The 23,354-nt window shown below is 40.2% G+C and overlaps 1 protein-coding gene across 9 annotated transcripts in view; it reads left to right on the top strand.

Annotated features, from left to right (window-relative positions):
• MCF2L2 (MCF.2 cell line derived transforming sequence-like 2) overlaps positions 1-23,354 on the top strand; it is a gene marked incomplete at its 5' end in the record, with an annotated part of 148,945 nt that overhangs the window by 46,433 nt on the left and 79,158 nt on the right. For 8 of the 9 annotated variants that reach the window (XM_079314853.1, XM_079314851.1, XM_079314850.1 and 5 more), the window contains 10 exons: positions 3,793-3,883; positions 5,090-5,209; positions 8,957-9,073; positions 12,210-12,359; positions 13,360-13,484; positions 15,043-15,157; positions 15,786-15,905; positions 16,026-16,217; positions 16,573-16,764; positions 17,132-17,309. In XM_079314853.1, the coding sequence (XP_079170979.1) occupies positions 3,793-3,883; positions 5,090-5,209; positions 8,957-9,073; positions 12,210-12,359; positions 13,360-13,484; positions 15,043-15,157; positions 15,786-15,905; positions 16,026-16,217; positions 16,573-16,764; positions 17,132-17,309 (1,400 nt within the window). The remainder of the gene's footprint in view (positions 1-3,792; positions 3,884-5,089; positions 5,210-8,956; positions 9,074-12,209; positions 12,360-13,359; positions 13,485-15,042; positions 15,158-15,785; positions 15,906-16,025; positions 16,218-16,572; positions 16,765-17,131; positions 17,310-23,354) is intronic. The other variant, XM_079314847.1, reaches the window with a different exon arrangement.

The following is a 23,354-nucleotide window of genomic DNA, read 5'->3' as shown; positions in this document are numbered from 1 at the left end:
AACTCAAGCTGAAGAAATTAATTTATTCCTCAATGCTGGGACTTGGGAAAATATACCAAGAGAAGTATTGTCCTTCCTATTTTCCTGCTGCCTTTGTCTCAGTAGCCACTATCCACCAACACTGGAGTCAGGGTGTTGAGCTAGATAGACCTTTACTTTGATTCAGTTCCATCCTGTGTTTTCTCTTCCCCTGAGGAATCCCAGAGCCATGTGCAAAGAATGAAGAGATGAGTTTCAAAACTTTGTAAGTCAGGAGAGCTGTGATATACCTATTTTACAGATGATGAGATATGTGTGAGTAATATCTCACTCCACAGACAGGCTCACCAAAACTTGTGTTGGGTGACTGTTCAGTTTGCTCTAAATGGCCTGTTCAAGGTCAGTGGCAAGCTGGGGTTTGAAGGCACATTTTGTGCATACCAGCACATTGGTTTGACTCTTAGGTTTTTATCATAGACCACACTGTAGGGCTGTGAGTTTTCCAGGGAATTTTCTAGCCTTTATTGAAGTGCTTTTAAAAAGATTGCCTGCATTTCTTGAGTCACTATTTGAAACTTGCTACTATTTCTGTAAATGGTGAGGGAGAAAGATGTTAATTTAGAAGAAGAACCTGAGCAGCAAGCTTTGTGTGATTTATGACATAATTATATGGGGTTCAGACTTAATGAGGCCTAAGTACTTGACCTGTTTGGGTGCAGTAGAACCCTGTGAATCTGCAGTTGGCTGGTCCATGCAACAGTGTCTCTGCCATGTACCTTAGCAAAGAGTTAAGGGTGTGCATTGTTACTTTTGCCAGCACTACTCTACTAGATAATGCTGTGTGTAAAATTACAGTATTCCTGTACATGTAGTTTCAGTGCTAGTAGTTCACCTTTTACTTTAATTCTCAAGAAAGGTGTGAAGGTATCCAACAAAGTGACCAAGAACAGAGAACAGTCTCTAACTCTTCTGGAGTTACAATGGGAATGGCCATGAATCAGGTGAGATGAGGTATAGTTTGAAAAGCAGTTAATCCTGTATATCATACAGAATACTTCCTTCTTCAGAGCTTAGTGAACCAGAGAAATCAGCATCATTTTCCAGACAAATGTAGAGAGAGTATCTGTCCTTCATAGTGTCTGGTTTTGCATATCCTGTACTATAAAGTTCATGCTAGTTGAGATAAGCTCTGTGATTGTAGATAACATCACTTAATGTTAGTAACTTTCTAAGTCCCTCTGGAATGATTACTCTTATATGGTCATATGGCAAAACATATGACAAGATTGAAGATCAGCCCAGTGAGGCTTTTGTAGCCTGATTCATTTTTCCTGTGGTTCAATACCTGCTCATGAGAATGCTCCACCAAAGGGGTCTGCACACAAACACATCCACAGACACTCAGTAACATGAACTGTGCACATGCACCTCTCTGTGCATGCACTAGATAGCTCCAGAAAGCCCTTTTTACTTGCTTGATTCCATGGCCAGAATTTCTTTCTCTTTAACTTGACGTGGATTAAGTACTTTGATAAACAAGTGTCCTTCTCTCCTTCCAAAAGAGGTTAGGAAATTCACCATCTCAAGTCAGTGTTCAAGGGCTAACCTGAATATAGAGCTGAGGATGGAACAGTTCTGCTGATTGCAGATATTTCATTCAGGGAAAGGGAACCTTTCTGCCAGACATCTGTAGATCTAGGCAAATGTGCCAGAATTTATTTTGGAGGTATGCCTGATGTTTATCTGCTCTTCAGGACTGTCTTCAAATCCTTCTTTTCAGAGAACTGGAGAAACCCCAATGCATTTTCATAATGGGAGTAGGGATATTACAGTATTGACACTGAGTAAACATTGATAGAATATGTGCATTTGCATCTGTTTGTTTGTTCTTAAACAAACTTTTTCTGGATGCACACTTGAGTGGGTGTTCTCAGCTGTACATCCATTTGTGCTGATGCTGCCATCTCAGCCAGGCCTCTTCATGTGGTTGTCTGCCTGCATCCCTCCCTTGGTGCCAAATGACATTCAGACCTTGGCATGGCCTTTCAGCATGCTAGTTGAAATAGGATCACTTGCTGACACTCTCTCTGTTTCCTGGCTGAATTTAGGACTTCAGTCATTCCTATCTAGCTAAAAAGAAAAAAAAAAAATCCAAAACCACCCCAACAACAACAACAATCTCACACACAAGCAAAACAACAAAAAATCTCCACATCAGAAAGCAAACATACAAGTACCACTGGATTTTCTCAGTGACAACTTTTGATGCTATGCTGAACATAATTTGAATGTGAAGACCTAAGCTTGAGACTTTTTTATTTAGTTTCTCACCCTTTCTGTAACTATTTGCAATACACACAATATCTTTGTTGCCTTTACTTGAACCTGTTAAAATATTTGTTGAGTTACTGAAGGATATGTATGTGTTGGTGTATATCTAAGACTACTGAAGGGTATGTATACATTTGTATGTTTATAAAAGGTAAACAGATGAATTCTCTTCCATGTGCTTGAGAGGCACTGCTGCAAACACATTTTGTCCTCTGCAGAGAGCTGCATGTTGCACTACTAAAGAGGAAAGGTCATGTATTGTCATTGAATTTTGTAATGCTCAGAGGAATGCTGTAAAAGTATTGAATTGGAAAATTCAGTGAGTTTTCCTGTTAGCAGTATGAACTGCTAGGAGCATTCACATAACATTCCAGTTTTACCCAATACTTTGGCTTTTAGTTTTTAGTCCTGTAGGACTGCAGCAAGAACTCAGAATTGTTACTGTATTGATGGTCTTCAGCAGATTATTGACATGAGTTTGGATAAAATGACCCATGGGAACGGTGTTCCTGGGTTGGTCCTTGAATGGACAGTGGAATAGGGATCAAGGAGATAATTTAAGCAATTCTTTTTTCTTAATCTGTGGTTAGATGTTTGATTGCAGTACATCCTCTGATTATGACATTCATGCTCTTCCTGCCTGCCTCTGGTTTGTCCCGAGATGATTGAGCCTCCTCCTCTTGTGAAGTTTCTGGACACTCAGTGTGTACTTCTCAGCTTCTCCAATGCTGGGTGCTCTTTGAAGGCAGAGAGAAGAGCAGTCCCACTGAAACCTTGCACTCCAGAGTGGGATTTTTGAGAGGGAAAACAGGACAGGGTATTTATGAGGTCTGCATAGGTGGAATGGTGCACCAAATCACTGCCTCCTACATCCTCCTTGAAAAGCAGTGAGAAGGAACAGGAACTGTTATTCTAGCCAATATGCTGAAAAGGATAGTTTTGAATGACTTGCAACACCAGAACAAGTTTGTCATTGGTAAAACAGAACTCTTCAATTTCTGCTTTGCCTACCAGAATTCCTGGGACTTTGTGTACACAAGTCAGGGGATACTGATGCCTTGGATCTCAGTGCCCCTGTCAGGTGTCAGCATACATGGAGAATGAAGATTGCAGGGGGCTGTTTAATTTTGCAGGAAAAAAAATGGTCTGGGGGTTCTATCTTCAAAAGATCAGTGTAATTTGTGATCCTGAACTATTTATGTCACCTAGACTGGCAGCAGAGTAGCACAGCAGCTGAGAGATTCAGCAGATAAAATATTCATGTTTTGTGCAAGCTGCTAGCCTTATGCTAGAAAGAGAAATTTTGCTGGCTTTCCTTTTCATGTGCGTTTCTGCCAAATATTCATTCTTTCCACTGTACGTTGTGTTTTCATAATGGGCTCTGACTGTGGCGTGACGGAGGCTGTGTTTTGCTGCAGTTCTGTGCCTTGGAAAGGGAGCATCTCCCTGTAACCCAGCACACCTATTTCATCTGTTTTGCAGTCTGGAGGCTGCCAGCATCGGATTCATCATCATCATAGACAGACGACGGGACAAATGGAGTGCAGTCAAGGCATCCCTGACACGAATTGCAGTAAGTGCTTGCTTTTGTTATTTATCTTCTAGAAATTGGAATAGTCTGCTGAATCTTCAGCACACGATACAGCCTCCTGTGCTCATTTTAAGCTCCCATTTTCTGGCTGTGGATGCAGATTCTCCCTGGCCCTGCAGCTCGTAAACGTTAAATAAGAGATGGAGGAAGCTGCAGAGAAAATTACACAGTCTTGTTTACTGCTGAATTAAGAAAAAATCCTTATTTTCTGGGTTGACTGCAATATAAATTCTAGTAATTTGAAGTTGGTTCCTAGAGGAGTATTAAGAGGTACCCCTTCTGTGCCCTGAGGAGGGATGACGTGGCCTGCTTATGAAAGAAATAGATCCCAAGGGATTTGTGTTTGCACAGCAGTAAATGATCTCTGTCAGAAACTCTTAATAGCTTATTATATCTCATTTGCAAAAGTCGGAGCTGGGCACTGATTTTCAGTGCTAAGAAAAGCAGCTGGTTTTATGCATCTCTTACTAGGAGCATTTACTGTGTGAGGACCAAGCACTTATACACAGAGGTGTAGGATGGAGGGATGGCAAAGGCGACTTTAAGTTCTTTCAAGGTATTTAGACAGAAATATTTTTCATTCTCAGGCTTTTTTGCTGCTCTCTTCAAGAAACTGTTCTTTTTTCATGCTTGATGAGCTCAGAGGAGTGTGAGAGATGTAGGCTGAGTGTTGCAGGCAGGGCCATGTCTGATGAACGTGTTGCCTGCCTGTGTGTAAAAATATGTTATGTTAGAAAGATTCAAAACCCTTTGCAGAGCAAATAGGTAGGTCAGCCTGGGGAATCCATCTGTGCTACCAGCTTCCCTCACCAGTCCAGTGTGGGCAGCCAGCTTTGCCCTCTAGTGGCTGCAGCCTAAAAAATGGGAAAACCTCTGGTGCAGGATGCAAATGGGGCTTGGTGGGGTTCGGATCTGGGGGAGGAAAGCACTTGTCAGTGCTTGTCAGGAACTTTGGAGTCTGTGGTAAATCTGTATCATGAAACAGCAAAATCCATGGGTCATTCTTCCCATTGGGTTTGGAAATAGTGACAATGAGCACGTGATGAATGGACCAGCCAATGCAATGAGCAGCTGGACCTAACAAGATTCAGTAAGTCCTACCTGCTTCGCCCTGGTGAGGAAACACTTGGCTGAAAATTGCCTTGTAAGGTAGAAATGTGCCTTCTAAAAATTCTGTTTTTCTTGCAGGGAGCATTTCCAGGAAACCTGCAGCTGGTGTTTGTCCTGAGACCCTCCCGCTTCATCCAAAGGGCGATCGCTGACATTGGCATCAAACTCTATCGAGATGACTTTAAAATGAAGGTACCGGTAAGCATGCAGTTTTTTGTCCATGCATTTTATTTATCTCCATTTCTGCAAGTCTGGGCTGTCAGCAATTTCTCATAACCCAGGTTTTCAAGTGGCACCTGGGGCCTTTCATCTGGGTCTGTGTGGTGATGCCAAAGAGTTAATTAGCAGTGGATAGTTCACAGTATTTAATGGACATGTTCCCATGTCCAGTCTAGCTATAAAATGTGACTTGGTTTTTAAGTACTGGCATTTTAACTCAGTGGAGGAATTCCCCTTGTGTAGGCAGAGGTAGATCCCACTCCAGTGACAAACATGAGTATTGAGGACTGCAGGTCAGCAAAAGTCTAGGGCTGAATTCTGCACTATTTGATGGGTTATCCATGGGAGCACTGACTGTCCCTGTAACAGTGCTTATTCTCAAAGTCTTATGATTCCCATACTGTCAAGATTCAGAGTCTGTATTTCACTTATTTTTATATGCACTTGGCATATTCTGTAGGCTGATGAGACTGTGATTTGAGAAGGTTATCAATCCTGAAAGTGTTTGAGATTATTCTACGAGAGGTTTTTTAGGAGTTTTTTTACCAGCATGTTTGCATGTGCATCAAAAATGTTAAGTTTTATAAATAAACTTGAATTATGGTTATTGATGATATTTCATCCTTGATCAGACTCATACTGTGTTCCACGGTGGCTTTACTGGAGAGATTTGAAATTACTGTTTTGGATTTTACATGTGGGTTTATATTATTTTGCAAAATACTTACAGCTCTCCTCCAACAAATTCTAGCTCTGTCAACACTTAAGTTTGAAGTTCAGGTGTTTAAACACTTTCTGCTTCTCCTGAAGTGAGACACAGCAGCTGTTTATTACAGTGCATACAGGAAAGGAACCATGAACATACATTTGGTTACTATGGTTAAATTGTAACATTTACTGTCCTTGGAAAGGGTGGAATTTTGGTAAAATAAAAAGGGATGAAAAAAATTGTGTTATAATACAAGCCAAAATATTTTATAGTACTTTAAAAAATGAATGTACCTATATTTAATATTTCGTACTCTGTTACTATAGCAACTGTTGTACCAGCAACTGCAGCTTGGAAAGGGACAACTTCATCAAGGACTGGCCTTTTCCACCAGTTCAGCATTTCCTATACTTTCAGCACTTTATTTGTCATCAGAATCGCATTTCAAAACTTGGAAGGGATTAAAGTTGGAAAGGAGGTTAATTCTAGGCAAGGATCAAGCACTGCATTAAGTATGAAGTGGTAACTTACCTTTCTTACAGGCAGGAAAATCAAGGTATCAGTTTAGTATGGGGTTGTCTTGGGTATTTTGAGCCATCCTGGGTATGTCCACAGAGCTCTTAGAGAGCAGCCTTACAAAAACTCAGAGCATGGCACATTTGCTGGATCCACCTGCCTCCTGCCCAGATATCTGTCGACAGCCTGATAGATTTACAGGCTGATTTATATATTTACATTTAGATTTACATTTAGATTTACATATGTCTGAGCTATTCTAAGTTGCTTAGGGTTACAGATGTTCCAAATTCCTGGGATCTCTCATGCTCTCTGGAGGGGCTTTTTTCTTGTATTGCAGCCCATCCTAAAAATACCATCTGGGCAAGTCCTTGTGTACCCCAGGGGGAATTTACTGAGACCACTGTCTTTTTGTCCTCCTTGAAAACAGTATCCTAAATGTCAAGCAGGAGAACAGGACCAGAGAGTTCTTGTCCCATTGGAGATGTCCTTACTCAAGGAATTAGGATTTAGTACCTATCTTTAATATCACCATGATCTTTTAAATTGGTTGGAGGTTGGTTGTTTGTGTTGTGTGTTTGGCCCTGTGACAATATTCATGTCATAATTGGCCTGTGGATGGGTGGCATTTCCTATCACAATTGTGAGTCAGGACCAAGACATGAGCATTCAAAAGGAGTTCCAGGAATATTGTGTGCATTTGTTAAGGAAACATGTGTACAATGGTTTATTTGAGCTATCAAACTGTAAATAAGTTGAACGAAATAGATTTACTTAAATCAACACTAGAATGAGTATAAACCAGAAGATCAAATAGGAGCTGGAAATAAAGGCTGAAATAACCAACCAGACACAAAAAAGAAATGCAGGACTTATGTCATATTGACATAAAAATATGGGTAATAAAACCTCATGAGGTAAATCTTTGTTGGAATGGTGATTTGATTCAATACCATTAACCAGGGTCAAGATACAGAAATATAGGAGACACAGCAGGGTTCTTCTGAGATTAAAATCTGTAAATTCAAAAGGAGAACCCAGAGATGTACCCAAGGAACCTCCCATCACAGGAAGTGAATTAAAGCATCTTCAGAACATACATAAAAGACTGAGCAATCTGCCCATAGCAAGCACTTCATTGAGCTTTGTAGGCTGTGACTTCTTTTTAACAGCCCAACCCATCCAGAAGCAGCCCCCCCACAGCTCCATGTTTCACACTGACCCTTCTCTTCCAAACTGCTGCTCCCTTTCACCCTCCAGCTGACTGACTGTGGCTGTCTTCTGTCTGGCAAGCAGAAAGGGAGATGCTAATGCTCTCTTAGATTGATTTTTTTAGATGGATGCTGGATTTCTCATGGGCTTTCTCCTGCATGGTGAAGAACCATGCCCTGTTGGGTAGCACCATAGCTGGCAATATTAATGGGTTTGTTTTGTGGCTCATGCTGGACATACCAGGTTAGAGCAGACATAGAATTCCTCCTAAAAGAAAACTGCATGACAGTGTTCCTCTGTGGTTTCAGTGGAGTTTGAAGTATCAGAAGATTTCCAACTTGTCAGCAACATCTCTGATGGGGCAGAGCTACAAAGCAGTTAGTTACAAAGACTTAGTTTTTCAAATGTGATCTCCAGTTCAGAATTAGTGCATAGACTTTATGTTCCATTGTGACACCTTTTCAAGATGATGCAGCTTTTTGAGCTTTTTGGCTTTGATCATAACAGAACAGTGTTTCATAACACATTCAGGGAACAGTTTTTCCTTTAACTTTGGCTGAGATTTCTTTGCCACAGTTTCTTCATCAACAAGATCTCCTCATTTCTGTGTTTAAAGACAGGCGCCAAGGAGAAGATGAACTGTTGGAAATGGATAGGAATAGAATGAGGGCCTACTTGAGAATTTTTTTTGTGTAACCACTTGTGTTGATAAATTTACAGTGGTTGCCAAAAGGTAATGTGCTTATCTGAAGCTGAGATGGAATCTTGTTTGGCTTTCTTCAAGTGAGTCTAGTGGTAAGGAAATTCTAATGTAAAAAGTGGATCTAAGTTTATCTCTCCTTTCTCTTCAATTATGATTTTAAATAGAAAAATGTCAGTGAATTCAGTGAACATACAGTTGCAAAAAAACCCCCACAAAACTGAAAGAAAAATCTTACTCTTACTTGGTGTTGAGGAAGCTTTTAATTTGTCTGTGCCTCCATTGTCTGTAAATAAATGTTATCTAAAGAATAAATTATTGCTCTTGATGCACATGCAAAATGAGTCTGCTCAGCAAGGAGGAAGATGATGTCAAACCAAGGGTAGTTCAAGAATGTCCATGTACATGTTGAGAAGGCAAAATCTAGGGAAAATAAACTGTGGGCATGGCATGAGAAAGTGCAGAATGGGAACAGATGGCCTCTGGTGGAACTGCAGTCATCATATATGTTAAAGCAAACCCAGATCCTGGGAGCAATGATTGAAAGGCTGGTTATTTCTCTCAGTCCATGTGTTTGTGTTGGTTTCAGATCATCATGTTAAATTCTGTCTCTGACCTGCATGGCTACATTGACAAGAGCCAGCTGACACGGGAGCTGGGAGGAACGCTGGAGTACGGCCACAGCCAGTGGATCCACCACCGAACCGTGAGTGTGCTCTGCTGCTCTGCCACAGCAGAGCTCTGCAGCTGGCACCTGCCAACAACCACTAACCAGCAACCTTTCAGCTCATTGCAGCCTATGGATGCTGCTAGGAGCTCAGGGAAGAGGAAATCCGTGACTCAAACAAAGGCAAATTCCCCCAAAGTGTGTCATGGAAGCAGGAATTGTATCTCGCTGCACACCTGGCCCAGGGCCCAGCAGTGTCCTGCTATTCTTACTCAGCAAGGCCTGAGGGCACATTGCCTTTTAAATAATTAATGGGGTTCATAGGCCTTCAGCTGAAATTGAAAATAGGCTGTAGCACTTTACTGACTTTACAAAGGTCAAAAGTAAGGTCAAAAGTCTCACTTCAATGATTAATTATGTCCATGTTTCAAGAGAATAAAAATACTCATGGCTCTATATTTTATTTTTCATTTCTATGCTATACAAGCATGTACTCCAGCTGTGTCTTATTTTGGGTAACTGAAGAACAGTTCTTAGTAGGAAGGCAGAAAGACTTTTTTATTCTATTGAGGAAACGTGTACAGGTTTGATTGTTTTTTTCCATTTTGGGTTGGTTAATGTATTTCATTGTCTGCTTCAAAACAATGTGAACATTTCATTATGGTACACAGTTAAGATGACAGTTCACATAAAACAGACTCCAAACTATGACACATTAGCAGACAAAATATTGTCTAATTCTTCCTAAGCAGAAATGGGCTAAGCTGGGTCATGATCCTGGAAAAGTAATTAATTTCACAGAGAGTTTATACAACTTTTATGTCTCTCTGTGGTCTACTTGCAAGATTGGTGTATTAGAACCCACATCTAATGTGAGCTTCAATGTTTTGCAAAGTTCTGAGCAGCCCTGGGTTTCAGTCTGTTGCTGCTGATGGGCAGGTTACACCTGAGGTAAATTTCTGAGATAATTTAAGTCAAATTACTTTTGCCTCTTTCTTGCTATAGTGTTTTTGCATTTTGCTGTCTTTATAAAATTAAATTTTAGTCTCCTTGAGAACCACGAAATATTTCAGTCTTCCAAATATGCAAACATAGAATCTGAATTTCATCTAACATTTATTTTCTGCATTTATAACTGTGTTGACTATAATGAGGTTAGGGTTGAGATGAGTGAGCAGGCTTATGTGCTAAAAGTATCAAATATATGAAACTGTCCTTGCAGGAAGGGGGAGTGTGAAGAAATGAATCATCTATAAGAGCATTCAAATAGCAAAAGGTTTGAAAATATGAAGAAGGATAAAAAGAGGCACAAGAAAAGTTGCATTATTAATTAATGACAGAGTTTACATAAAGCAATAATACATAATTTGGTAAAATATGCAAACAAAAATGAGCCAAGAATTTAGAGGAGTAGAGGGTTGTATAATCCCCAGAGGTTTTAGTTAAATTTGTTGGAAAAAAATTTACCATGTACAGAGACTTGAAAAAAAACAACCCACAGATGTACATAAAGGTACATAAAACAATTTATTGCTCATATACACAGGAGAGAGTGGGGGTAAGCATGCTAGTAAGTGAAACACTGACAAGTTCGTGGTGCAGTCAGCCAAGGAATATCTGCTGGATAAGAGGCTGTCATCAGGGTGGTGTCAGCTTCCATGGCTCCTTGAAACAATTTGACTTCCAGTCTTGCTGAGCTCTGGTCTTCGTGCCCTTTGCTGCTTCTCTCAGTGTTCTCATATCTTGTCCTGCCAGTGCTTTTCTTCTGAAAAAGCTTAAAACTCTGGCTAAATGGCAGTGACATGTTGACATCCTTGCATCATTCACTGTTTCTGCTCTCCTCTCTTGGTTGCCAGGAGCCTATGGACTTTCTTGCCCATAGAGTGCATTTTTGTCTTTCAGTAAATGGCCTTTGGTCATGGGTGGCCATGTCTGTGTTGCAGTCAGAAGTGTGGCATTTCAACCAACTCTCATCCAGTAGTTTGAGTGCTGAGAACAGCAGGATACAGCTGCTGAGCAGTGGGATAGTGCAGTGGGTCTGTACTGCTTGTGTTGAAAGCAGACATGAATTTATGGGGGAAAAGGGAAAAAGGCTGTGAACTCTGCTAGCATTCCTTCATGGGGGGTGTGTTTGAGATCACAAATGTGGGCTAATTTCTCTCTACACCTTTTGAATGATGGTCTACATCCAGTTTGTTTTTCACTGAGAACACAGCATATTTTCATCTGTAATTGTTGCAAACAATGATTTCCCATCATTGCTGGAGAAAGGCATTCAGTGTGCAACAACTACATAGTGTTTGACTGGGTGTAATACCATCCCTAGTGCTTGTTTACTGACTCAAACCTGTGGCAGGTTAGATTTAAAGGTACAAAGAATAAAGATCTATACAGAACAACACAGTCACCCCCAAATTTGGTCATGATCATGAAAAAAACATCCCATGCAGTTACTTGCTACTAAATATAAAGGTTTTAATCCCATGTCATAGGTCTGAACATTATATTCTGCTCTGAGGTGGCATTGTTTTTTTTAGCCTTCCTCACTTTTCTGTTCTTCATTAAAAAGACAGATTTCTGACAAGTCTTGTGTTGGTGCACCCAAGTGATAAAGAAACAGTGAAATTCCAATGAATTTGTAGTTACTTGTTCTTGTGTTTGTGTACTAGCATGGACAGATGGGAGGAAATGCATCTCATACAGATAGGCAAGATGGAGATGCACATATTCAGAAATCAGGGGAAGACAGATTACTGCTGAGTGAACAATGGCTGTTTAAATATAAAGGCTTTGCCCTATATATTTTAGTAGTGTTCTCAACTTAAATAAGGCCTTAATGAAAATTTTAAACTCAGCAGAATTTCCCAGCAGAAGGGCAGAGGGTTGGAAGTTCCAGGCCTGGCTTTGAAGCTGATGCCCTCTGTGGTTTCATTATGTCTGCTGAGCTCTGGGAGTTCCCCGTTGGCTCATGGGGATGACAATATGTGCAGACCTGTGAAAAAATAACTTGTGACACATGGTTTAATTTGTAATTAGCATATCCACCCAAAAGGAGGCAACACCACCAGCTTTACAGGCATGTCATACTTGCTGCACAGTGTGCCTGAAGCCAAAGTGCTGTTAAAGGGCTAAGGGTGAATAACCAATCTGTGACTTTATGCTTCTGCTTTTCCAGGCTATTGAAAACTTTGCAATGACAGTAAAATCAACAGCACAGATGCTACAGACCTTTGGAACAGACTTAGCAGAGACTGAACTTCCCAACGATGTGCAGTGCACAGAGGAGCTTCTCTGCTCACACACTGACCACCACAGCAAGCTGAAGGTGATTGCTGCCCCATTATGGCTCCAGCAGTGTAATAGAGGAGTTCTGGTCTAATAAAATTTTCTGCCATCACTTGGCAGTCCATTGTCTGGAAACCACTGAGGACAGACACCTGGGTTCAGGAGGTCAATTCAGTTCAGCTGTGGAAAAGGATATTTTACAGCTTCAGGAATGATAGAATGGGGAATAGTCACTTCCCACTGTGAGTGGGGAGTAAGGGGATCACATCTGGATTAGCATGGGCTCCTGATGAAGGGTTCATCAGAAAGGATGGACTTACATTGCAGCAGAAACAGAGGCCATGTGTGAGGATAGTCAGTCTAATTAGCTGATGACTGTTGTTTTGTTTAAAAAAAAAGTTGGGGCTAGTTTAGCTTTGCTGAGTAAGGATCATAAATAAATATTACTGCTGTCAACAAATGCCTTAGATTAAACACAAGATTAAAAATGCTACTTAAGCAATATTAGCACAAGAACAATTTTTATGGAAGAATTGTGCAGTGATGTGGGGATTCGTCATCTGACAAGTTAATATTTGAGCCTCATCGTCTTTTTTTATTGCTCATTTTTCATGCTGGAAAGACCCTTCTGTGGGTGACTTCTTATAGCTGGTGTACTATGGCTCAGCATGGCACAATGTTGTTTGAGGAAATTCCATGAAGAAATGCAATGTCTCAACCCTGTCTCTCAGCTCACAATCTACAGCATACATTCAATTTATAGTAGAATAATTTATTCTGCAAGTGGCCTGGTCAATCTGCAATCTGCTCACAAATTATTCCTTTCCTCAGAAATAGATTACTATTCAAAGTCAAAAGACTTAGGTCTCTGCATTTGCTAGAACATACATATCAGCTTTGGTAAGAATTCATATTTTGCTTCAAGTATTTTGTACCTATTAAAGAATCCTCCTTTATCATTACTCTGTTGATGTCTAAGAGATGTGAGTGTTGTTAGAAGCACATACAATTTGTTTTTTGGCTTGTTTTTTTCTCCTCAGGATGAGCTGAAGCTGGCAGTGAAGCAGGGGGCCACCTTACTGACGTGCATCCGGGAGCCAGTCACCAGAAGTGCCAACAGCAAACTCAGTCCAGATGAACTGGAAAATGTGGCCACAGTGGAAAGGTCAGTGGAGCTAGATTACCTTGTGCAACTTGCTCATTTATTCCTAGGAGATGCAAATGTAATTTGAATAATTTAAATATGCAGGTTGTAAATTACCACTGGTTCACCTACTCAGGATTTATTGGACAGGTAAGTCAGAGATGGGAATGGCTTAGAGGAAGTTACTCAATTAAACTGTCAAGGCAAGTTAAAACAAGTCCTGAATTTCTTGGTAATTTTTGGTCAGACCACTAACTACTTGGCTGAAGATTTAACTTGGGATTTACTTTCCCCATAACATGTATGACTTCCAAACTTCTGTGCCTGGTTAGAAAGAAACACCTGAATCCCTGTGAGATGAGAGGGTGGTATGCTTGTGAGTGTCTGTGGAAATAGTGGGGGAGGAAGAGATGAAGATGATAACTGAAGCATTCTGTGTGTCACAGCTGCAGAGACACACACACAGAGAACCCCCTTTTCCTTCCTACAAAGCTAGTTATTACCATAAAGCTTTTAGTCACCACATAGAAGTTTCTGCTGTGCCATGTGATGCAGTGCAAAGAGAAATGCCATGCTAGGGTTTCAGCATGTCTGCATTCACTGGGAACAAAGGTGCTAAAAGTAAAGCTGACCTGATATTTTTCACTGAATACTTTAAAATCCTTTGAATAGTCATCCCAAAGGAATTTGTGAATTCATCTTGAATTCAATGACTAGCTTTGATTAAAACAATTTTTCCAGTCCAGGGACAGATTGAAAACAGAAATTTGTTTTTTGAGAAGAATAGAAGGCAGCTATTGGCATTTGCCCCAAAAACTTGATTTCAGCACTCACTGATCCCTTATCTCCCCAAAGAATGCCCATCTACTGAAATCCTAGATATTCAGAGAACACTTCCTTTTCATTTTTTCTACTTTTTAAAAACTGTTCTATTTGGTAATTAATGGATAATTGAGAAACTGTGATGATGACTTAGTAGCCTGGTGTCAGATATTTTACTGAAGATCTTACACTTTGGGATTAATATTTTTGCAAATAAATGTTTCATCATTTACACAAAGTAAAACAATGTCCACCGTAGTCATTATGAGCTTCTAATATATTGTATTTAATGGACTGGAAAAATGATTCAGCCCTTGCCTATTTCTGATGGGTGAAGAAAATTAACAAATTTTAGAGTTCTGTTTTAATCATTCCATAAAATAATAATATTCAGTGTGCATCAGCTGGGGATGAATGATCTCTGAAGCATTGGATGGAAGCTCGGGAGTGACAGCTGCCCTTGGCTGCCCACACATGGTACAGCTCTGAGTCCCTCTTGAACATCAGGAGGCAGGACTCTGCCTGCCACAGTAGATCCATGTAGTTGTCACTCATCTGTCACATTCCTGCCTGTCCTACTGCAAATTTCATTCTTATTCAAGTTTTTGCTTATGGGAGAAGTGACACAGAGCCTTCTTACATAAGTGTAGGGCTCCCATCCATCTCCCTGCTCTGCTTTCTGCCATCAATTACTGTAACTTAAAAGAAACTAACTATAGGAAATAAGTACATTCTATTCATTATAATTTCTTAACAGGTTGTTGGCTCAGTTGGATGAAACAGAAAAGGCTTTTGATCAATTTTGGACCAAGCATCATCTAAAACTAGAACAGTGCCTGCAGCTTCGACACTTTGAACACGATTTTAGAGAGGTATTTCTTTTTTCATACTGTCTAGCTTTCTCTGGTAAATAAGGTCAAATTCTACCCATACTTAGAGTATACTGGCAGTCCAAAAATGAGGTCAGGAGAGAAGACCTTCATTGGGAAATAAGAAATGAATATTCAAAAATTAAACTCTTGACAGCTTTCAGATGTCTTATAACACTTCAATAAGGCACAGTGAGGAAACTGCCAGACTGTGAGGCCAAAATGTGGAGCACATAAATGATTTTCGATGAATAATTTTGCATTTAGGTGTGAAGTTATCAAACATAGATTCTTCTGTGATCCCACCAGAGTCTACAGTTCAGAAAGCTCAGCTGTCAGCCCAGAGACTGGAGTAATACAGATGTTGGAGTAATGTAAACTCTAGAGTTAGAGATTGTCAAAACTTTGTAGACCTAATTAGTGAGAAGCAGGTAGACTCTTTGAAAAATTGTTTGTTGTTGATTTATTCCTTGGCTTTTCCATTTTGGAAAAAGCTGAGAGACTAAACTTGAGATGCAGACTCTTCTCAAAGGCTAGGTGAATGTTGTAATTTTTGTCAGTATCTTGTAATGGGGTTTGAGGTGGGTTTATTTTGTTTTGGTTTTATGTTTTTGTTGTTGCTGTTTTTTAGGTAAAACTGACATTGGATAACCTCATGGAAACACAAGCAGGTTTTGCTGACATTGGAGACAGTGTGACTCGAGTTGAGAACCTCCTAAAGGAACAGAAACATTTGGAAGAGAAAGGACAGGTTGGCACTCAATTTAGTATTCTGGCTGTTATAGACATGATATTCTAGACACTTCTTTGTCACATCATTGTGACATGCATATGCCACTCTAACTTTGGCTCTTTCTCATTAATTTCACAGGAGCCTTTGGAGAAGGCCCAGTCTCTAGCTCTCCATGGAGAACAACTCATCCAAAACAACCATTATGCAGTTGACTCCATTAGACCAAAGTGTGTTGAACTCAGGCGGATTTGTGATGACTTTACAAATGAGACCAAGAAAAAGTATGATATTTTGGGAAAGTCTCTTGAGCTGCATAAGCAGTTAGATAAGGTGAGTGAACCTTCTCAGATAACATCTTTGGCAAGGTTCTACTAAAAATGAAAGATTTATAAGCTCAGATAATTATGATGAAGATAAAACGTTGTGTTTGTTTTTTTCCATTTCATTCAGTAAATGTTATTATAAATATTGGAGCTTTGCATTAGTTCAGCAAGTTCAGTTCTGCATATGCTGACAGGGTGACTTATGGGCAGGAACTGCTGCACGCTATGAGTAACATTCATCTACTTTAATGACATGTTAATGTCATTAAAATGCAAGTCTGTTTTTCATAGAGTAAAAGCAATGCCTGACAACTTGGACTGTCAGTGATGAAAAGTCCTTCTTCCCCCACTTTTCTTTAAAGGCGAGCCAATGGTGTGAAGCTGGAATCTACCTCTTGGCTTCCCAAGCTGTGGACAAGTGCCAGTCACAAGAGGGAGCTGAAACTGCACTCGTTGAAATTGAGAAGTTCTTGGTTACAGCTAAGGAACACCAGCTCTCCAACCCAAAGGAGTTCTACAATCAGTTTGACATGATCCTCACCCCTGAAATAAAGGTGAAACTCCTCAGATGTGCATGTGCTCACTTAGAAGTTAAAAATTTCTGATTGCTTTGTCCATGAGATTGTACTGGGCTATATATTTGAGTCTGCTAAAACTCACCTCTTTCCCTACTCTGAAAGGGCACAGAGGTCAGTATTTGTGGCAGTAAGTATTGCTCATAAGAGCAGTCATGCAACACATACATCGTTTTCTTCAGAGCAATGCTAGAAACACTGCTTGAGTCACCATGTCTTGGTCAAGGAAACTGTGGTCTGGGCAGATTGCATGGACTGGGCTGCAATAAACTGCAGCACAGTGTGATCACCTCTAGTCTCAGTCCAGTGCTGACACCCATTTGTTGTTTGCCTTTTCTTTGTCAAGGCCAATGCCCAAAGAATTGTACAAAAACTTGAAGATGTACAAGAAATGTTTGACAAGAGGCAAGTAAGTCTGAAGAAGCTGGCAGCCAAACAGACCCGGCCAGTACAACCTGTTGCTCCACATCCTGAATCCTCCCCAAAGCGAGCATCACCAAAGATTACCAGACCAGCAGCAGTAGGTAGGCCATGAGCAGCTGCTTTCAGACTCAACACCAGTGTTTTGTCCATATGGTTATGTTTGATTTTTGTTATTAGTATGAACACTTGAATTTGATGTGCAATGTCAGCCTTGCAGGTCCAGCTAGTAAAAATTAGTATGAAATATCTCTGATTCAAACATACAAATAAGGGTGAATCAAAAAAACCCTCCAGGTTTCTCTTCCTAGGTCTAATCTACAGAGTACATTTCTATACCTTGTCTCAGTTTGTCTTGTATTGCTAATTCTCAAATACCCAAGTCAGGGTAGTCAATGCAAGCCTGCAATGTAAGCATGAGAACCTCTTTTACATTGCAGATATTGTAATGTGAATATTTGGCTTTCAAGTGTCATAATTCCTGAGGTTTCAATCAGATACTTGCAAAATTAAGGGTTTAGTGAGTGACACTGACTCATTTGTGGAATTTTTTGCTTTTCCCCCTGTACATAAATGTTAGTTCACTTTCTGCCTTGTCCTCTGCTAACCATAGAAGGTGAGCATTGCTTCTGTTTGGAAATTACTGGAAGTTACTCATTTGAAGTTAGCATGTGCATTTAACCAAGAGAGCTGTTTTCTGGAAAAGGAATATGGGTGAAGTTACTTTGAAACAGTGTATCCTGGAGGCCAGACACTCTATGCTTGGTTGCAGGAAGGGGTTGTCTCTTTGGAGCCTTCAGGGCTGTTCAAAAGGCAAACCTTTAGCAAAAAGCCTTTTAAAAACCCCTCTAATTAGCATGAAGAGCATTCCATAAACTGCTTTCTCAACAGGAGGATTAGGATGGCAGGTAGCATGATCATTTTTGCTTTCTAGGCGTACCAGCAGAAAGTTACACCAAGTGTCCCTGTTCTCCTCTGCTCCCTAACATTTGTCCTTTCTTCCAAAGGAAAATCTTCTTCCCATTCCCATGCTGGTTGGACATCTGTACATTTTTCCCCCCAAACCATGCTAGCTGTGTACAGTTCCTACCTCAATTTTCAGCTTCTCTTTTGGTTTAAGGCAAGCTGAGAATGCAATGCCTGTGAATAGATCCTGCTCTGCACACACACATGCTCCAACACTGTGCTCTCCTCTTGCACTGGGGCAGGCAGTCAGCTTGCTGGAGTTGTCTTGATTTGTCTGATTTGTCTTGAAAACTGAACAAACAGACTGCAAAACTGCAGTAGTTCCTTTTCCATTGCATGAGTTAGAGAAATGCAGAGAGCTCTGGCTGCACTAATGTCAGAGTTCATCAGAGTGCTCACTGCATGGCCACTAGTGCTGAAGCAGAGGAAGTTGCAGAAATGGGGTTATGGGGTCAGGAGGTCAGAGACAGTTATTTTCTGTCAGTGGCAACAAGTTTTAGGAAGGCTTTTACCTACTGTGAAACTGGATCTTCAGGCTAAAAGCTATTCTTGCTGTTCTGTTTATGCATGCAGTCTCTTGAACTGTTTCTTGAACTTCCTTCTTATCACTTCAGTACATTTGCAGATTTTTAAAATAAATTGTTGATATGTATAGAACCTTATAGAACAGCCACTGGTTTGTGACAGTGCTCTAAGTTTTGATTCTTGTTCATACAGCCCATCCCATGTACTATCAGCTCTTTCACAGAAAGTCCTGAGATACTCCCTTGCTCTCTGCCTTGAAGTGCAGTTCATGGTTTTACAACCCAGTACAGGAAAACTGTGTGACAAGGCTTAACCTTTAATGTCCTGTTGCAAAATAATAGATAGGTGAAATTTATTTTAACATGCTACTCTGGTTGTGAGGAGGTGCAAAGTGCAAGCCACTCCTGTTCAGACATTGATAAGCAGGCTCTGCCATTCCATTCAATTCTTGAAGGTGACTGACCGAGAGTAACTTTGTACAAGGAAGCAGAAGTGCCTGAGTATCAGCAGGTCATCCAGGGACTCACAGGCCACTGCCATAAATAGTACATGTATATTCACATATTCTTTATGAATAATTTTGGTGTTATCCACTTGTCTGCTACAAAGTATCATACTTTGAAATTCCTGAGTGCCTTTTCCTTCAGAATGCCAAAGCACCTGGCAGGTACTGGTCAGTATCTTAACATCTTTTTTTTCAGATAGAAAACTGAAGCGCAGATAAAATGAGGAATTCACCAAGGTGTTTCACAGTATGACTCTGAAATGTGTCTGAGAATAGAAACAGGGACACTGAGTTCTATTCCAAGCTTGAAAATGAGGCTGTGAAATTCTGCTCTTCTTGAATCTACCCTCTTTTGGACTTTCCTCTGTGTCCTTTCTTCACATTCATGGCATCAATGCACTATCAGCATTTACTTATGGGAAGAATTTATTGAGCAACACCTTGGAAACCTGAGAGAAGCTTAGAGCACCTTCTCAAAACAGGATTTTTTTGGTCATTTTTTACCCAAGACATACCTGAATATTTCTAAAAGCTTGCAAAATAGAACATGACAACAGGAAAATACCATGTTCCTAGACTGTGTAAATATAAAGGCAAGTAAAGGCAATAAAATATAGCAAACAGAAACAGAAGACCAGAGAGAAAGGCTTTTGTCCTCAGGCAGCAGAGTAACAATACCATGGCAGCACTGGGGTGGTTGGTCTGTGAAAGGAAAAGAAGTTACATTTGTTCCAGAATAGATTTTGTTTTGCTCTTCCTTGCTGACTATCCATTTTCCTAACAGAGAGCAGTAGGGAAAATTCAGTCCAATTTAGGGTGCTAATGGAAAAATCTTCACAGATATGAAAGCTCAGACATTAAATACTTCATTGTTCTAACTGTCAGACTCTCCATTTTACATGGATAAATATGTAGGCAGAGATGGACTTCCTGCACACAGGCACAGCTGATACCATCTCTGAGAAAAGAGCAGGTTTCTGTCAGGGACATTGCTATCACAGTTTAATGTCCATGTCCTTATGGTTTCTGGTGACTCTCAGCAATCTTTTGTCTTAATGAAGATCCAGAAGGGCAGTTCAGAGTTCACTCTCCTTTAGTCAACATTTTTCTATGGGTCTGGAAATTCTGAAAAAAAATTTAGATTATTCCCAGTTTTGCTCGATGCTTCTGGTTTCACAAGTGGACAGGCTTGCTCAAGACTGGAGTACCAGTTCTGGAATTATTGTGATGCTGAAAAGTCTGTGCCAGCTGCATTTGGTGCATATTTTAGCTGTGAGAACTTGATCAAATATTATTCACAGATTAACCTGGAAAAGGCAGAAAACTATTGGCCTTTTTATAATAAGAACCTTGAAAATACTTAAGTAGTATATTTGACACCTTATTTTAAGGAGAACTCTGTTTTCTCCCAGGGGAAGCTGCTTGAATACTAATGGCTAAATTTGCCCCTATGTCTGCTTGGAGGAAAGTAGTGGCACTTGATATGAAAATATTTTTGCTCTGATTCACTTTGGAGGGCATAATTTTTGATGATTTGACTACATATTTGTTCTCTGCATTTCTTTGCAGAACTGTTTAGCATGGAGTGAATTGGAATAGGTCCACAGAGTTGAACTACTCAGTCTGTCAGCCACAATGAGAGGAACTACAGAACCTGAAGGATGGAAAGGATAATACAAGCTGTTAAAAATTACAGCAGTTAGCATTTACCTATTTGAATTTGCTTGTAATTCTCCCAAACTCTTACTCTTTGAAATGAAACTTTCCCAAAGGCTATTTCCTTCAGCCTCAGATGTTCCTGGAAAATTTCAGTAAAAGATAATTTGGCCATCTCAGTGACCATGGTTAGGAAAAATGTCTTGCTTTAGTTACCTTTCTGGCAAGAGTTGGAACATGGAAGCACAAATTGCTATAAAATATTCACTTAGAGAGTTCTTTGTGTGCAACATAAATGTGAAATACAGGAGCAGAGATATCAAAATTTCTATGAGCTTGTTAAACAGATAACATGTTTAACAGCACTTTGCACATACGAAATCCGTGACTCACCATACAAGCATCTTAGAAGGCCAACTTGGAACACAAGATCTATAAGGGGGGAACACAGCTGGAGCCTTTTCAGTTCTTTAAATAATAAAATTTAAGTTGGTTCCATCTCATTTAAATGTATACAACTGCTCATTGGATCCAGTCCAACATTCCTCACAGTCACTAGTGCATAATACTCACTAACCAGTAACATCTGGACAGAGGATAAAAGAAGAATTTCTTGCAGGAGTCTGGGGATGTGTGCAGGGGAAGTGAAGCTGTGAAGGGGTTAGCTGACTCAGAGGAGATGGTGTATGTGACTTGCATGAATGGTTTGAGAAACCAATAGTATCTATGGTTTAGTATATTTCTATGAAATTGAAAAAAGAAAAAGAGACTTTCAGTTTTGTGACTGTGGGACTGCCATTATACTTGGGCCAGTCTGAGGAAACCAAGTAGTGTCTCCTAGTAGAAGAATATTCCATGTCCAGGAACCTTGCTCTGTGCTTCTTGTATCAGCAAATTTTCAGGGGGCATGACAGAAACTTTGCTAGAGGGAAGAAGTCTAAATTATATTGCCTAAGAATGGCAAAGTCTTTCTGCCCTAAGCCATTAAGTGACAAACCATAGCTGCCCTGGTGTTTCTTTAGCTGCCTAAACATTGTTTGGTCATCACCAGCATTCAAAACAGCAATTAAGCCACTAATTATCTTCAAACTCATGTTCCTGTTGGACAGCATGAGCAGCAAGCCCCAATAAAGTTTGGCAGACTAGTAGTTTCCATGCTTGTTCTTGCCAAATGAATTTCATTCTGCTGTAGGTGATTAGTGAGAATGCACATACCTATACAGAAAACAGATGGGGAAATGTGGTGGGGGAGTTCCCCCATGTAAAGTGTGGTATTTACTTGAGGGGGGCTTGGAATACCTTACAGGTGCTGAGCATGTACTGTAACCCTTGACTATGGCCTGTGCCTCTTGCTAGCTGAGCTACACTTAAACTAGCAGGAGCTAATTTGGCTCCTTATCCAAGTGAACTAATCCAGCTGTCTGGGAGGACCTGGGAGCTGCCCACTGTTCTGTCTGTCCCTCAGTGGGGGATGTAGCCCCCCTGTAAGAGATCAGCAACTGAGAGATGGTGCCTTTGTCCTGCCAAGCAGGAGCAGGGGGTGAAATGGGTGAAACCACAGCTTTTTCTCACAAGCAAGACAGCAAGTTTCCCTCACTGAATTTATTTCAGTCTTAGAGGGATGGAGAGGTGTTTTGCAAAGCAAAACAGAGAACATGAGTCTCAGCAATTTTCTGGCAGCTTTAGAAACAGTACAGCCCACTTTACCATTTTCTGTAGGCTAAGTAATACAACAGTGATTCCACGTTTGTCATGAAACTTGTTCATAAAGAAACAGTAAGCAGGACTAAAGCCCCATTGAAAAGTGCAGTGGTTCTCCAGGTGAATGCAATTGACAGACCTAAACTGTGCTTTAAATCATCCTTTGACAATATTTGCTTTGAAAGCAGAATCAAGCAATTTAAAATATTAATAATTTCATTAATCATCATTATGTATCATCCAGGGGAGTACTGTGAAATGATAGGATGAAAACAACCTTGAAACCATGCAGACATTAGATAATTCCTAGTTTTGCTTTGTTCCTGTGCCTTTATTCTTTCAGTAGGCAGCTCAACACTATAATTTTCAGCTTCTTCAGCAAGACAATACTGTACTGACCTTGAAACAGCTAACCATACTGAATTTTATAAGGGAGTTTCCCTTATATTTCCAGTTTCACAGTAATTAGTGCAATGATAATTGGCAGGTATTTGTGCTGTTTCTGCTCCAGAAACTAGTTAAATGCAATGACATTTAGCAGTCTCTGACTATGGACCAAACTGAAAAACTGAAAAATTGTCATAATTTGGCATAACAAAAGCAGCTTGTTTCCTGTTTTCTGCTAGTTTCTGGGTCAAATTGGAAAGGGAAGTTTGCTGCATCAGTATGAATTAAATTCATCTCTGAAACAGACTCAGTTGGATTTGACTGCTTTATTATCTTGTACCTGTCTACTTTTCTGAAATATGTTATTGAGGAAGCCAAGAAACAGATTGTGAGCTGACCTGAGTAATTT

This window comes from Erithacus rubecula (genome assembly GCF_903797595.1).
Source record: "Erithacus rubecula genome assembly, chromosome: 11".
Taxonomy (NCBI): domain Eukaryota; kingdom Metazoa; phylum Chordata; class Aves; order Passeriformes; family Muscicapidae; genus Erithacus; species Erithacus rubecula.
The sequence above is the reverse complement of the archived record's forward strand: the minus strand, read 5'-3'. Positions and strand labels throughout refer to the sequence as shown.